The sequence below is a fragment of the Mesoplodon densirostris genome, chromosome 8 (genome assembly GCF_025265405.1).
Source record: "Mesoplodon densirostris isolate mMesDen1 chromosome 8, mMesDen1 primary haplotype, whole genome shotgun sequence".
In the NCBI taxonomy this organism is placed as follows: Eukaryota; Metazoa; Chordata; class Mammalia; order Artiodactyla; family Ziphiidae; genus Mesoplodon; species Mesoplodon densirostris.
Genome location: NC_082668.1, coordinates 33,769,531 through 33,785,826, shown reverse-complemented (window position 1 = coordinate 33,785,826; position 16,296 = coordinate 33,769,531). Strand labels below are relative to the sequence as shown.

At 37.4% G+C, this 16,296-nt stretch overlaps 1 protein-coding gene across 4 annotated transcripts in view; it reads left to right on the top strand.

Annotated features, from left to right (window-relative positions):
• Positions 1-16,296, top strand: part of NBEAL1 (neurobeachin like 1) — a 172,035-nt gene that overhangs the window by 142,780 nt on the left and 12,959 nt on the right. For all 4 annotated transcript variants that reach the window (XM_060106210.1, XM_060106208.1, XM_060106209.1 and 1 more), the window contains 5 exons: positions 3,975-4,084; positions 7,470-7,587; positions 8,876-8,973; positions 11,828-11,944; positions 14,401-14,490. In XM_060106210.1, the coding sequence (XP_059962193.1) occupies positions 3,975-4,084; positions 7,470-7,587; positions 8,876-8,973; positions 11,828-11,944; positions 14,401-14,490 (533 nt within the window). The remainder of the gene's footprint in view (positions 1-3,974; positions 4,085-7,469; positions 7,588-8,875; positions 8,974-11,827; positions 11,945-14,400; positions 14,491-16,296) is intronic.

Sequence of the window (16,296 nt, the reverse complement as noted above, 5' to 3'; positions counted from 1 at the left end):
CTTTCTATCCTGTTCCATTGATCTGTATTTCTGTTTTTGTGCCAGTACCATACTGTCTTGATCACTGTAGCTTTGTAGTATAGTCTGAAGTCAGGGAGCGTGATTCCTCTAGCTCCATTTTTCGTTCTCAAGATTGCTTTGGCTACTCGGGGTCTTTTGTGTTTCCATACAAGTTGTGAAATTTTTTGTTCTAGTTCTGTGAAGAATGCCATTGGTAGTTTGATAGGGATTGCATTGAATCTGTAGATTGCTTTGGATAGTAGAGTCATTTTCACAATGTTGATTCTTCCAATCCAAGAACGTGGTATATCTCTCCATCTATTGGTATCATCTTTAATTTCTTTCATCAGTGTCTTATAATTTTCTGCATATAGGTCTTTTGTCTCCTTAGGTAGGTTTATTCCTAGATATTTTATTCTCTTTGTTGCAGTGGTAAATGGGAGTGTTTTCTTGATTTCACTTTCAGATTTTTCATCATTAGTGTACAGGAATGCAAGAGATTTCTGTGCATTAATTTTGTATCCTGCTACTTTACCAAATTCATTGATTAGCTCTAGCAGTTTTCTGGTAGCATCTTTAGGATTCTCTATGTATAGTATCATGTCATCTGCAAACAGTGACAGCTTTACTTCTTCTTATCCAATTTGGATTCCTTTTATTTCCTTTTCTTCTCTGATTGCTGTGGCTAAAACTTCCAAAACTATGTTGAATAATAGTGGTGTGAGTGGGCAACCTTGCCTTGTTCCTGATCTTAGTGGGAATGGTTTCAGTTTTTCACCATTGAGGATGATGTTGGCTGTGGGTTTGTCATATATGGCCTTTATATGTTGAGGAAAGTTCCCTCTATGCCTACTTTCTGCAGGGTTTTTATCATAAATGTGTGTTGAATTTTGTCAAAAGCTTTCTCTGCATCTATTGAGATGATCATATGGTTTTTCTCCTTCAGTTTGTTAATATGGTGTATCATGTTGATTGTTTTGCATATATTGAAGACTCCTTGCATTCCTGGAATAAACCCCACTTGATCATGGTTTATGATCCTTTTAATGTTCTGTTGGATTCTGTTTGCTAGTATTTTGTTGAGAATTTTTGCATCTATGTTTATCAGTGATATTCACCTGTAGTTTTCTTTCTTTGTGACATCTTTGTCTGGTTTTAGTATCAGGGTGATGGTGGCCTCGTAGAATGAGTTTGGGAGTGTTCCTCCCTCTGCTATATTTTGGAAGAGTTTGAGAAGGATAGGTGTTAGCTCTTCTCTAAATGTTTGATAGAATTCGCCTGTGAAGCCATCTGGTCCTGGGCTTTTGTTTGTTGGAAGATTTTTTTTTTTTTTTTTTTGCAGTACGCAGGCCTCTCACTGTTGTGGCCACTCCCGTTGTGGAGAACAGGCTCTGGACGCGCAGGCTCAGCGGCCATGGCTCACAGGCCTAGCCGCTCCGTGGCATATGGGATCTTCCTGGACCGGGGCACGAACCCGTGTCCCCTGGATTGGCAGGTGGACTCTCAACCACTGCGCCACCAGGGAAGCCCCTGTTGGAAGATTTTTAATCACAGTTTCAATTTCAGTGCTTGTGATTGGCCTGCTCATATTTTCTATTTCTTCCTAGTTCTGTCTCGGCAGGTTGTGCATTTCTAAGAATTTGTCCATTTCTTCCAGGTTGTCCATTTTATTGGCATAGAGTTGCTTGTAGTAATCTCTCATGATCCTTTGTATTTCTGCAGTGTCAGTTGTTACTTCTCCTTTTTCATTTCTAATTCTATTGATTTGAGTCTTCTCCCTTTTTTTCTTGATGAGTCTGGCTAATGGTTTATCAGTTTTGTTTATCTTCTCAACGAACCAGCTTTTAGTTTTATTGATCTTTGCTATCGTTTCCTTCATTTCTTTTTCATTTATTTCTGATCTGATCTTTATGATTTATTTCCTTCTGCTAACCCTGGGGTTTTTTTGTTCTTCTTTCTCTAATTGCTTTAGGTGCAAGGTTAGGTTGTTTATCTGAGATGTTTCCTGTTTCTTAAGGTAGAATTGTAGTGTTATAAACTTCCCTCTTAGAACTGCTTTTGCTGCATCCCATAGGTTTTGGGTCGTCATGTCTCCATTGTCATTTGTTTCTAGGTATTTTTTGATTTCCTCTTTGATTTCTTCAGTGATCACTTCGTTATTAAGTAGTGTATTGTTTAGCCTCCATGTGTTTGTATTTTTTACAGATCTTTTCCTGTAATTGATGTCTAGTCTCATAGTGTTGTGGTCAGAAAAGATACTTGATACGATTTCAATTTTCTTACATTTACCAAGGCTAGATTTGTGACCCAAGATATGTGTCCTTTGTTTGTTTTTTTTTCTTCTTTGTGGTACGCGGGCCTCTCACTGTTGTGGCCTCTCCCATTGCGGAGCACAGGCTCCGGATGCATAGGCTCAGCAGCCATGGCTCACGGGTCCAGCCACTCTGCGGCATGTGGCATCTTCCCAGACCGGGGCACGAACCCACGTCCCCTGCATTGGCAGGCGGCCTCTAAACAACTGCGCCACCAGGGAAGCCCTGTCCTTTCTTAAGTTTGAGAAACCCTTTCTCATAATGTCCCTTCACTGCCCAGAGCTGGGTCATATATCAACTTCTATGCCAGTCACCTACAACAAGCATGAAATATGGGACAGGATGGACACTTGAATAAAAGCAAGGTTCTTCTACCAGATAAGGAGGAATGGCTATCAGGTGGCCAACAATATCTGCTATACAATAGTTGGGTTAAGGCCACGCACACTGTGCATCCTATCATTCTGTGACACTTAAACCTCTCTTCAGCTTTAAGGACACAGTGATATTTTTAGGCAGCACCTTTTTTTTTTTTTTTTTTTTTTTTTTTTGCGGTACGCGGGCCTCTCGCCGCTGCGGCCTCTCCCGTCGTGGAGCACAGGCTCCGGACCCGCAGGCTCAGTGGCCATGGCTCACGGGCCCAGCCGCTCCGTGGCATGTAGGACCCTCCCAGACCAGGGCCTGAACCCGCGTGTCCTGTACCGGCAGGCAGACTCCCAACCACTGTGCCACCAGGGAAGCCCTTTCGGCAGCATCTTTAATGAAGGTCTTTTGTGTTAACACTTTTCCCTTTCCACACTGTATAAATAAGAAAATCTCATCTTTGGGACAATTTTGTCAAAAGTACTGTGTTCTAACTAGAATGAGCAAATCTTTATTATGTCAGTATCTACTTAAAATAGTGGTATATAAATATATTGTTTTTACATCAGACAAACAAGTCATTTTAAGTTGTAAGTTACACCAAAAAGCTCTAAGGAGCTCTATTTTGTAAATTAACCATTAGAAGGACTTTGTTAATTATTTTTAATGTAAGAAGAATGCTTAGTGTTGCATTTTTGTTTAGGTTAAGGGTTTTGGTCATAGCTATAATTTCCTCCACTTTTTTCAGCAAAAAATAAACTATTATCTGACATATCTTCTAATAACTAATTTTCAACTATCTTATTTTCATTTACCTTTTTAATCAACTGATAAAATGCATTCCAATAAATAAAAATTATTTTTATCTGTTCAATAAATTTATATCAAGAAGGGAACTGGATGGGGGGGAAGGATAGATTGGGAGTTTGGGTTTGACTTGTACACAGGGCTATATTTAAAATAGATAGCCAACAACTACCTGCTGTATAGCACAGGGAACTCTGCTCAATACTCTAATAACCATAATGGGAAAAGAATTTGAAAAAGAATAGATACATGTATATGTATGGCTGAGTTGCTTTGCTGTGCATGTGAAGCTAACAGGACGTTGTTGATCAACTATATTCCAATATAAAATAAAAATTTTTTAAAAAGAGAAAGGAACTTGATTCTCACCTTTTACTCTTAATAAAAGAAGAAAAGCCTTCAGTTTTGCTAAGGAATGTACCCTTTTATTTGTTTTACTTGATTTATTTAAATCTAAAATGATTTGATATGTTTATCTTTTACATGTCTTAGAATTTAACTTCGGTCGTCTACAAGTTTCCAGAGAAGTAGTAAATGATGTCCTTCTCCCCAAATGGGCTAAGTCAGCTGAAGATTTCATCTATAAACATAGGAAAGCTCTGGTAAGATTTTTGTGTTTAGTTATTAGACAAATCAATAAGATAAAGATATATGTGTTTTCCAGAGGATGATGGAATAAAGTATATCTATGATTTTCCTGGATTAATTTGTAACCTATTATATGTGCTGTTTTAGAAAGTATAATAGAGTCATTTATTCTGAGGTTATGGATTTTCTGATATAGTGAGACTATAGTAGTACGTACAGTCCCATGGATGTCTGCAAAACATTTGTGTTCACTTCTCTGAGATATCTACCTATTGTATGCAAAACTATTTTGGTCACCAAGCTGGTATAGTTTGATTTTCACAGTTCCCACATTTGTTTCAAATCTAACAAGAATAAGTACACTTTTTCTTCCTCTGAAGGATTCCAGTAAGTTTTTAATAAGACAGCTAAATAAATCCTAAATACCACTTAAAAATTTTACTAGTTTTTTTGCTAAATTTCCATTCTGGAATTGAAGGACTAGTGAGAGTTAGTTTAATGTTGCTATTGTGTTATTATCTTGCAGATAATGCTTTTTCCCCCCACAAGAGCCCACTTAGCTTTCTATCTAAACTGAAGTGTTACAGATTCTGAAACTAAATAGGCCAGTACTTGGAAATATTCCTTGTCATTAGTACATAGTTAGTCAAGTTTACAAAATTCAGGACTACACTTTAACATTTGTAAGCAATAACCCCATGCATGAATAAGGAATTGGGAAAAAATAAAACAACTCTGAAAAATAATCTGTTACTTTTTAACTAGGCAGGAACTTCTCAGATGCTTCCTTCTGTGTTATCTATGACAGTAAGTAGGGGTCCAGGATTTTAGGAAGACATACTCCTCATTAATAAGAGGTTAGAAGTTTGTGTTTCAGTTACGTATTGCCGTGTAACAAACTATCCCAAAATTTAGTGGCTTAAAACTATAGCTATTTTATTATTTCTCACGCTTATGTGAGTTGACTTGCCTCCACTGGGCAGTTCTTCTGGTCTTGCTTAAGGTTCTCATCCGCTTGCAGTCATATGGCAGTTGAGGTTGGAGTCATCTGGAGGCTGCATTGAGACACTGGGATTCTGACTTTTCTCCCTCTCCCTGTAGTCTCAGGATATCTCCTCTTCATGTGGTCTCTCTAACTGATTAGCCAGACTTCTTACATGGCAGCTCAAGGCCCCCCAAGAATGCAAAAGTGGAAGCTTCTACACTTTCTTGAGGCCTAAGGCTGTGAACTGTCAGAGTATCACTTCTGCCTTCTTGTCATGGTTAAATAGTAACAGGATCAGTGCAGATTCCAGAGGAAAGAAAGTAAACTCCATCTCTTAATGGTTGGAGTGAGAAAGAATTTGCAGCTATCTTTAATCCACCATACACAGGCTGCCCTCTGGCCACGAAGTATTTAGATTCCTTCTACATGCAAAATGTACATACTTCCTCTCAAGACCTTCCCAAAGTCTCAGCTCATTAAGGCAGGGTTCTGCAGACTTTTTCCGTAAAGGACCAGCTAGTAAATATTTTCATTGGCTGTAAACTTAGTCTGTGTTGAAATTCTGCCATTGTAGTGCAAAAGAAAATGGGGGTATGTCTGTGTTCTGCTAATCTACAAATCTGGCTGCTAGTAAGGTTTGGCCCACAAACAGTAGTTTGCTGATCCTTGCATAAAGGCATGAGGCCTGAAGTCCAGAATCTTATTAGTCATCTAAATCAAATCCATGTGTGGATGAAACTACTCCAGTGTCTCCTCTTGTATCTGAAGACTGAAGTAAGGAGACAAGTTATCTGCCCCCCATGTAACAGTGGTGTAACAAGGACAGGAAAACTATAATAGACACTAACATTCAAAAGGAAGCGAGAAAACAGAGGCACCTAGCCTCTTGTTTATAACAGTTGAGAATTCCAGCAGGGACATGCTCTCAGTTACTTTACTAGGGCCCAGTGCTATTCCCTGATATTGGTTAAACAGAGGCACCTAGCCTCTTGTTTATAACAATTCAGAATTCCAGCAGGGACATGCTCTCAGTTACTTTACTAGGGCCCAGTACTATTCCCTGATATTGGTTCTCCATGGATCTTTTTGTTCTACCCTTAGGCTCTTGGCTTTTCACTCTTAGTCATTCTTTTCCATAAAAACTAAAACAAAAAACATTGTTTACAAGAGTATCTTTGCAAGCCTCTTTCCTAACCGTGATAAGCTGGAAGCCAAAGTCTCTTTTATTTTTTGAACTGTTTTTAACTTTTTCAGCTTGAATTAATGCAATTTCTTTTAAAATGTTATGGGTTTCTTATGCATCAACTCTGTTGGGCAAAAACCATTCCACATTACTTTATGAGACAGTTCATTATCTCCTTTGGGCTGAGTGGGAGGCTACAATGGGAAATGTTCTTAAGGTTAAGATGCTCTATTGTCTAGTTGAGTGGGTCTGTGACACACAGCCTAAAATCTTTGAGATCTCAGCAGATTGCTTTTTAGCCACACTCTTGATCTAAACTTTTGCCCAAGGCCATATTTTACTGGAAACATTCTGATTTAAGCATTAACTTAGGCCATGTCTCACTTTGAGAGTCTTTGCTTTCTAGTAATCCTGGAAATAAGAAATAATTTTTGTGCCCAGCAAGACCCAACTCCTTTATATACTTTTAAAATTATGCTTAAGACCCAAACAGTTCATTTTTAAAACTCATTCTTGCTCCTCCCACACATAATCACAGGCAGCTAAAAGAAGCCAATTATCATTTAAAAACATTCTGCCTGGAAATCTCTACCCCCAGATCCAAGAGTTCATTAGGTACCCTTTCTATCTTTCATGTAACGAAAACATGAGTTCCCTTTTCTCCTGTCTCCAATAACACTTTTCTTACGGTCTTTCAACTCCTCACTAACAGGCTCCGGGTTCTTTAAGCCTCTGCCTGCCACCAAGTTCACCTCTTAGTTGGCGGTATGGGGGTGTGTGGAGGGAGTGATTTTTCAGCTATCTTCAATACACCCCAGTGCGGTTTCCTTGTTTCCTTGAATTGAATTTCTGGACTATTTCAGTGGAATTTTCACAAGAAAGCTGTATTCCACAGCTATCATTAATTTTTTTGTTGTTCTTATTTGGGCTATAAGAAGATTTGTTATTTTCTTCACCCATTAGTTAGGAGATGTATATGTAGTAAATATTAATAAATATGTCTACATTTTACTAGATAGAATATAGTCAACTTGGTTCAGTGTTTAACATGATTTTGAGATAATTTTATTTACAATGATAAGATTTGTGTGTGGAAATGCATAAAATGCTCTTATTTTTTTTAACAATATTTTATTTATTAAAATGCTCTTATTTTTTTTTAAAGGACCTATCATTATGTTGTAGTTGGAAGGTATCTCTATATTAATTGCTAAATTTGTTTTTTTTCTAGGAGTCTGAATATGTTTCTGCTCATCTTCATGAATGGATAGATCTGATTTTTGGCTATAAACAGAGGGGGCCAGCTGCAGTGGAGGCACTCAATGTTTTCTATTACTGTAGTTATGAAGGTATAAGCCTATACTTTTTCTCTTTCATTATGTTAATAAAAAATATTATTTAATATGTGTTTATATGTGGTGTTTTTGGCATAACTATTTAACACAAGAAAGACTACATTTAAAAAATAGTTTTAGTTATCTTTTCTACTTGAAAGGCTGCTGCTTTTTAAAAAAATAGTAGTTAAAATGTCAATTATTGGTGGCATAAAAGATTTTGATCTCTGGCCATATGTGTCCTATTCAGTTGGGTCTGAATATTCTGTATTAAATTGTTAGCAGACATTAAATAAGACTTTTTAGAATTAAAATAACAAATTCTGGGCTTCCCTGGTGGCGCAGTGGTTGAGAGTCTGCCTGCCGATGCAGGGGACACGGGTTCGTGCCCCGGTCCAGGAAGATCCCACATGCCGTGGAGCGGCTGGGCCCGTGAGCCATGGCCGCTGGGCCTGCACGTCCGGAGCCTGTGCTCCGCAACGGGAGGGGCCGCAGCAGTGAGAGGCCCGCGTACCGCAAAAACAAAAGAAAACAAAACAAATTCTTCTTCCAATGATAGTCAGATGACATTATTCTAATGTTTAGCTCTGGATCAAGAACATTTTTGAAGGCTTTGAAAGGCTTAAGAAGGAGTTCTTTCCTAATCCTTCCATAGAGCTAATAGTTCTAAAGATTATGAATAGTGTGAAGTTTTATGAATTTGAGCAGAGCCCACATGACTTTTGGTAAATAGACAAGCATGTTTTTACCTTGCTGTATTCATTTGATAACAGTTTTGTAGGAAGGTAGTATAGCATGGTGGTTAGGAGCATAGACTTTGAAATCAGACTTTACCTAGTTTGGTCAATTACTAGCTATGTAACAATAGGGATTAAGTATGGCTGGTATAATCAGTTAGCCAGAATATCACCTTGCCCAACTTTTGTTAGATAAACTAATTTATAGCAGTATTTTTGTGTGGTTATTACACTTGTTTCAGCTTAACTATTGTGAAGAAAGCAATCAGGTGTACTATGAGTATAGTGTGCATTTTTATAAGAGAAACTTTTATAGACAACCAGTTAACTTTTGTTTAAAATATTTTAGTTCTAAACAGTGGGTGGAATTTATTTTTGTACATATTTAATATCTGAAGCTTTACTGTTTTTTTAAAAATTATCTCTTTACAGTAGTTTTATAAACTGATGAATGGAATAATATTTTGTTGAAAATATACTAATCAGTCTCTGATATGTTAAACAGTTGTGTGGCTTGCTGATTTGTTTTCGCTCTATAGTGAATTGACTACTTCTCTTGGTTTTAGGAGCTGTGGATCTGGATGCCTTAACAGATGAGAAGGAAAGAAAAGCCTTAGAAGGGATGATTAACAATTTTGGGCAAACACCTTGTCAACTGTTAAAGGTAAAGCATAAAAGTTATTGATTACCAAAGTCCAGAATTTAATTGCTAAGGAATAGTACTACCAGTATTTTCAAGGTTTTTAATGATTTAAAACCTTATTTCAGGGCTTCCCTGGTGGCGCAGTGGTTGAGAGTCCGCCTGCTGATGCAGGGGACACGGGTTCATGCCCTGGTCCGGGAAGATCCCACATGCCGCAGAGCGGCTAGGCCCATGAGCTGTGGCCGCTGAGCCTGCGCGTCCGGAGCCTGTGCTCCGCAACGGGAGAGGCCACAACAATGAGAGGCCCGCGTACCGCAATAAAAACCAAAAAACAAAAACCTTATTTCAGTATTATCTAGAATTTGGAAAAAATTATACTGTCACTTTAAAAATAAATAGATTTAAATGATTGTTCCTTTTTATTTATTTATTTATTTATTTATTTATGGCTGTGTTGGGTCTTCGTTTCTGTGCGAGGGCTTTCTCTAGTTGCGGCAAGCGGGGGCCACTCTTCATCGGAGTGCGCGGGCCTTTCACTGTCGCGGCCTCTTGTTGCGGGGCACAGGCTTCAGACGCGCAGGCTCAGTAGTTGTGGCTCACGGGCCTAGTTGCTCCGCGGCATGTGGGATCTTCCCAGACCAGGGCTTGAACCCGTGTCCCCTGCATTGGCAGGCAGATTCTCAACCACTGCGCCACCAGGGAAGCCCATGATTGTTCCTATTTTAAATATCAAAATATTGCAGTCAAAATCCACATATTCAGTCAATTCGTCTGAAGTCACAAAGGATTAATATTTACTCAGAAAGCCAATCACATTTATTTTGTTGTTTCTGGGAAAGGAAAAGTTGAGGCCCCTGTCAGGTGAGCTATTACTCCCTCCTTTATTAAATGGAGAAGTAGCTCTAACTGAATACCAGTTAGGTTATACTATTAAAGCTGTTCTAATACTGGGACTCATTGCATGTATAAGACTTTTAGTAGCTGACATCTGCTCCCAAAGGGTTCTTATCATCCAGAGCCCAAACCCAGTCCTAAAAATCAAATTGCAGAATATATAAAATCGAAGTATAAATATCACTGTATTTCTTTTCCCATCCTAGTATCTGAAGTTAAATTATTGTCTTCCTGATTGCATACAGCTTTGGATTCATAGAAGTTAATCCAATATTAGCTTGCAAAGACGTCTTGATCTTTGTTAGTATATGAATTTGGAAATGAGGAATACATAATAATATACCATTTATTAAGTTGATACTTTCCTATGCAAGCACTGTGCTAAGTGATTTACCTAACTTCACAGTAAATATTCAATCATCCTTACTTTTTACATGATGAAGCCGTATTTCATAGCAATTAATACCTCGCCTACAACACCTTAGAAAAATCAAATACTTTTTTCCAACTTTATACAACTAGAATGTGACTGGGACAGAATTTGGATGCATGATCATCTAACTCCAAATCCTTTCTTCCATGCCATGTTTCCTCTGAATTAATAGCTGTAAGCCCCCTTTTTGAACTTGTAGATCATTTTTCCATTCTTATGGGCTGTTATTTATATCCTAATTATGACACTTCCACCTTAGTTAGTTGTATATTTATCCATTGGCCTCACTATATTATAAAATGTTAAAGGCGGCAACTTATTTTAAATCATTTTTGTATCTTTCTTGCATATAATTTGTGGGCAGTAAGTATTTGTTGAACTGAAATCTCCACAGCTATAACAGCAACGGTATATCTAAACTCTGGCTTATAGATGAACTTCTGTTAATTTAGCTATCAGACCAAGATTTATAATTGTTACTATTCCTTAGCAACAGTTTGGATCCTCCAACATTGATTTTTGCAGAATATTCATATTTGAAATAAATCTTTATTCCTTACCTGCTGATAGTCAGAAGGCAAAAGTAACAGAATAAAACACAACACTTCATTGGACTTTGAAATAGATTCTATAATATTTTTGCAGCAGCTTTACCTTTTTTTTTTATAAGGGCAGTGCTAATTAGTTTTTAAGATAAAAAAATGACATAAAAATCAGCTTTTGATTTCAAATAAAGTGAATCCTACTCACATGGATAATTCAGAGATAAATATTGAATTAGAGCTGTCAAATCTGTTTCCCATAATCTAATATTTTGCAATGGAGATAGAATCCTCTTTAGCTGGTTTTCTATTTTGCATTTTAACTGTGGCATTGGAATATTAATTTGACTTGTAATTTTCTTCTCATTTAAAAAGTTGATAATATCTTTTGTTTCTGGCATTAAAGGTAAGGAATAATAATAACTTATTTGAAAAGCAATGCAGTAATATCTATAATTTGATTCTGAGAATATTGACATTCAAATCTTATTTCAGGAATTAAAGATTCACCCATATTATAAATTTTGACTTTTGAATAATGTATTTAATTTTACCAAACATATACATAAGCATGTACCATATTTATGATACTTTTCTATGTGTTGAAAATCCAAACATGAATATGACTTATTTTCTGACTTTAAGGTACCTGTTGTCTAGTTGGGAAAGACCATAACCCACTATATGTAATCCAACATAGAAAGAAATAAGTACTAAATAAAATACTAAATAATGTAGTGTGCTGAGAAAAATAATAGAATAGTTAATTCTGACTTAGAGATTCAAGGGACAGATCAGTATGAAAAAGTTTAAAGTAGAAGTAGGGTTTCTCTAGGAATGAAGAGGGCCCGAACTCTGCCAAGGAAATGGAGCAAAAGCCAGGAGTTGTCAATAGTGCATGGTATGTAATCCATCATAGCTAGAGTCTGGTATGTATGAAGGATTATAGTGAGAGATGTTTTAATGTAATTATGGAATTCTTTTTTTCTTAATTTTTTTTTTGAAGGAACCACACCCTTCTAGATTATCAGCAGAGGAAGCAGTGCAGAAGCAAACCAAAACAGACACTTCAACCTTTAACTTATTTCAACACCTCCCTGAACTCAAGTCATTTTTTATAGAGGTAATATCCAACTTGATAATATCAAAGGATTTTCTCTGTGATTTCTGTACACTTCATTGTTCCTTTTGTTCTTTAATGGAGAGGGTGGATTTTAATACTTAATCCAAAATAGTAAATAATACTTCAGTAATATGTTCTTAGATTTTTTAAAACAACCTTGTTGAAAGCTTTTGTTTGCTGCTGTAATGTTTGTTTTGGCTTTCTTTCTTCCAACCTCACGTTCTCCCAAAGGAAACATAAAGAGGAAGAATAATTTGATTTAAATTGCTTTTTGTGTCAGTTGAGATGATATGTAGAGGAAATCTAAAATAACTTTTAATTACAATGTCTACTCATATATAAAATATGGCCCATGAGTCAGGTTGTTAATTGATGATGTCAGAAGGAATAGTCAAGTGGAGCAAGATAGATAGTTAATGCTGTTCTTGAAAGAGTAGCTTCAAATTCACATGTTTAAATATACATATTGAATTACAGTTGATTCTTGAACAACACAGGTTTGAACAGTGTGGGTCCACTTATACATGGATTTTTTTTCAATAGTAAATACTACAGTACTACATAATCTGGGATTGGTTGAATTTGTGGGTGCAGAACTGCAGATAAGGAGGAAGCGCAGATACAGAGGGCTGACTATAAATTATATAATAATGCATGGAGGGTTGGTGTCCCAAACTCCCGAGTTGTTCAAGGGTCAGCTGTTCTTTGAATAGTTCAGAATGTGAATATGAAATGCATTACTACCTATAAATTTGGTTAGGACAGATAATATTAACTCTTTTGGAAGAATACAAAATGATAAAAAGTTACTAAGAATAGATTGGAGATGTGCATAGAACAAGGAGTAACTCTCATGCCATACAGCAAAGGGTAGTAAATGTTTTCTTAAAGGGCCAGATCGTAAATATTTTGGACTTTGTACCTACATATCATTTGAAGGTGCTTAATTCTTCCAGTAATGAAATGTGGCAACATGATTTTGTCTCCCAGGGAAGCTCATTAGACACTCACCTCTGCCTAGCACATTCCAAAATTCTAGACTCCCAAAAGAAAAGCCTGTATTCAGACGATTGTTTGCACAAATAGTCTAGGCATAGTGAGCCACGTGTATTATTGAAGACAAGTTCTATATCAGTGTAGGATGTCTTTGCCTGCCAAGTTCCCTGATGCCAGCCAATGGCCAACCTTGCAAGCAGCCTTTCTAAGGAGAGCAGTCTCAGTCCTGCTATGTTAACTTTTGGCTACACATAGGGCAACCCACAAAACCCTATTTGACCCCTAAACTGATGGACATGTAATAAGATATTTATTATGTAATGCTGATAAAAGTATTTTCATCATATCTGATCATTTGTGGCATTGTTTTTTATAGTGCAATACATTCTGAGTTCTGTCTGCAGATGCAGTGGCATTTGCCCCTCTCTGCACCCACCCCAAGTCACAGGGTAGCTTTCCTCAGGGCCAGTGTCTGGAGCAGGATAAAGAACACAATAGATATCCTTGGGTACCAATAATTGTTAATCCCTTTTCATCATCATACAAGAAGGTGTTTCCCACTCATTCATATGAAAAGAGAAGGCGTCTTTTATGTCTCTTCCTAGGTGTTAAAATGGTGAAGAAAATTGACGTAGCAGTGAAAGCAAGGGGCTTATTAAATGGATTTCTTCAGATACCATTTCCATTTATGCTTGTTTAAATGTCAGTTGTCTTCTCTTGATTAATTCACAGTATGAAGAGAAAAGATATGCATTAACTTCATGTGGTCATACATCATTATTTAGTTCATATAAAGCTCTTAGAAAAGCACCTGGCATGTCGTATGTACCCACTAATGTTAGGTTATAATTTATCTAATAAATGTTAGGTGTAATTTAGGAACTATTGTCACATCAAAAAACTTATTTCAAATCGTTTTTCTCTTTCACACTGTAAGAAGATAATGGTGGATGTTTTCTGAGGACTGTCTTTATTTTCTGGTCCTTTGTTGTAGCTTTCAGGAAGGGCCTCAGGTAATGGAATAGATCTATTTTTTGAAAGTTAAACCCAAAAGGAAAATTCCATAAAATATAACTAGTTTTCCCATTTCACTTAATTTGAGAAATGTTTTCTTATATGGTCTGTATTTTCTAATTTATATTCATGTCAGTACGGCATGGGAAAAGGAAAGGTTTTAAGTCACTGGCTGTTTTAAATGGTTGACACTCCTTGAAATCTACATCCTTGATTAACAGCAGCATAGTGGAATACAAGAGGTGATGGGTTTCAGAACTTTCAAGTCTGCCATTCAAACATGGTATATAATTCCTTTCCTATATTTAAAATTAAGTGATGATATGTTTTGGTAGAGTACAAGGCTATATCTCAGGGTTTATCTTTAAAGAAATGAAGTTTTCAATAATTTGTACCTAATAAGGATAGTAGAACCAGCCACTAAACCTCTGTCCTTTATTTTATAGGGAATTAGTGATGGTATTCCACTCATAAAGGCCATTGTCCCCAAAAATCAGTCTCGTTCTTTTATTTCACAAGGCAGTCCTGAGTTACTGGTAAGTTGATTTATACCTTTTCACACTGCCATGTCTATATCCATTACAACTTATGAAAAAAATCGAGAAAATAAAATTTTTTTAAAGTCTTTTTTAAAAGCATAGGTAAGGGAATTCCCTGGAGGTCCAGTGGTTAGGGCTCCACACTTCCACTGCAGGGGGCCTGAGTTCGATCCCTGGTAGCCTGGTGGGGGAACGAAGATCCCACATGCTGCACAGCATGGCCAAAAAAAAAACAAAGAGAAAATTTTTAAATAGAATTAATTTGACCAAGTATAAAAATGTATCTTTTAGGGGCTTCCCTGGTGGCGCAGTGGTTGAGAGTCCGCCTGCCAATGCAGGGGACAGGGGTTCGTGCCCCGGTCCAGGAAGATCCCACATGCCGTGAAGCGGCTGGGCCCATGGGCCATGGCCGCTGAGCCTGCGTGTCCTGAGCCTGTGCTCTGCAACGGGAGAGGCCGCAACAGTGAGAGGCCCGCATACCGCAAAACAAAACAAAACAAAATGTATCTTTTATTTACAGAGCTTTTAAGTAGTTCTGTAATCCTTTTTTTTTTAATTAAATTTTTTTATATATGGTTGCATTGGGTCTTGATGGCTGTGTGTGGGCTTTCTCTAGTTGCAGTGAGCGGGGGCTACTCTTCGTTGTGGTGCACAGGCTTCTCATTGCGGTGGCTTCTCTTGTTGCGGAGCATGGGCTCTAGGTGTGCAGGCTTCAGTAGTTGTGGCACGTGGGCTCAGTAGTTGTGACGCACAGGCTTAGTTGCTCCGCGGCACGTAGGATCTTCCTGGAACAGGGCTCAAACCCGTGTCCCCTTCATCGGCAGGTGGATTCTTAACCACTGCGCCACCAGGGAAGTCCTAGTTCTGTAATTCTAAAATTTATTTGGAATAATAAATATGTGAAAATACCAGGAAATTTTGTATAAGAAAATTGTGATGTAACTTATTACTAGATGTTAAAATTTATCATAAACAGTGAGAATAATAAAAATGAGATAAAGGTCTGTCCACATGCAGGACATATTATTGAGTACTTGAATTTCGTCATTTAATCCACCTAACAATCCTGTGAAATAGGCACAATTATTATTTCCCTTCTACAGATGAGGAATTAAAACTCAGAAGTAACTTGCTCAAAGTCACAGAGCTAGCAAACAAGGGACCCTGGCAAATGGACCAAACCTAGTTCTGTCTTATTCTAATTCTGTTACTTAGAAATGATAAAAATTGAGCATAGCACAGTGAATAGTCGAGATTCCAGAGTTAAACCTATTTTTCTAATTATCCTTATTGTGTGTTTGCTTAGAAAAAACATCTAGAAAGATATACAAAAATAATAAGTCCTTTTTTTTTTTTTTTTTTTTTTTGCGGTACGTGGGCCTCTCTCACTGTTGTGGCCTCTCCTGTTGCAGAGCACAGGCTCCAGACACGCAGGCTCAGCGGCCATGGCTCACGGGCCCAGCCGCTCTGTGGCATGTGGGATCTTCCCAGACCGGGGCACGAACCCATGTCCCCTGCATCGGCAGGCGGACTCTCAACCACTGCGCCACCAGGGAAGCCCGATAATAAGTACTTTTGAGTGGCAGAATTCTTGTGATTTTTCAGTTTTAATACCTGTATATTTTTAAGTTATCTGAATTTGTTTTTGGTAATCTGTTACTTTTATCAAAGGAGAATAAAACTTTCCATTTTTTAATGCAAATATTCACTATTACTGTCCCTAATAAAGGGAGACCTTCTTAATAATTCTTCATAAGATCTACTTTTGATTTATGTTCTAAATGATAAGTATCTTATTTTTAT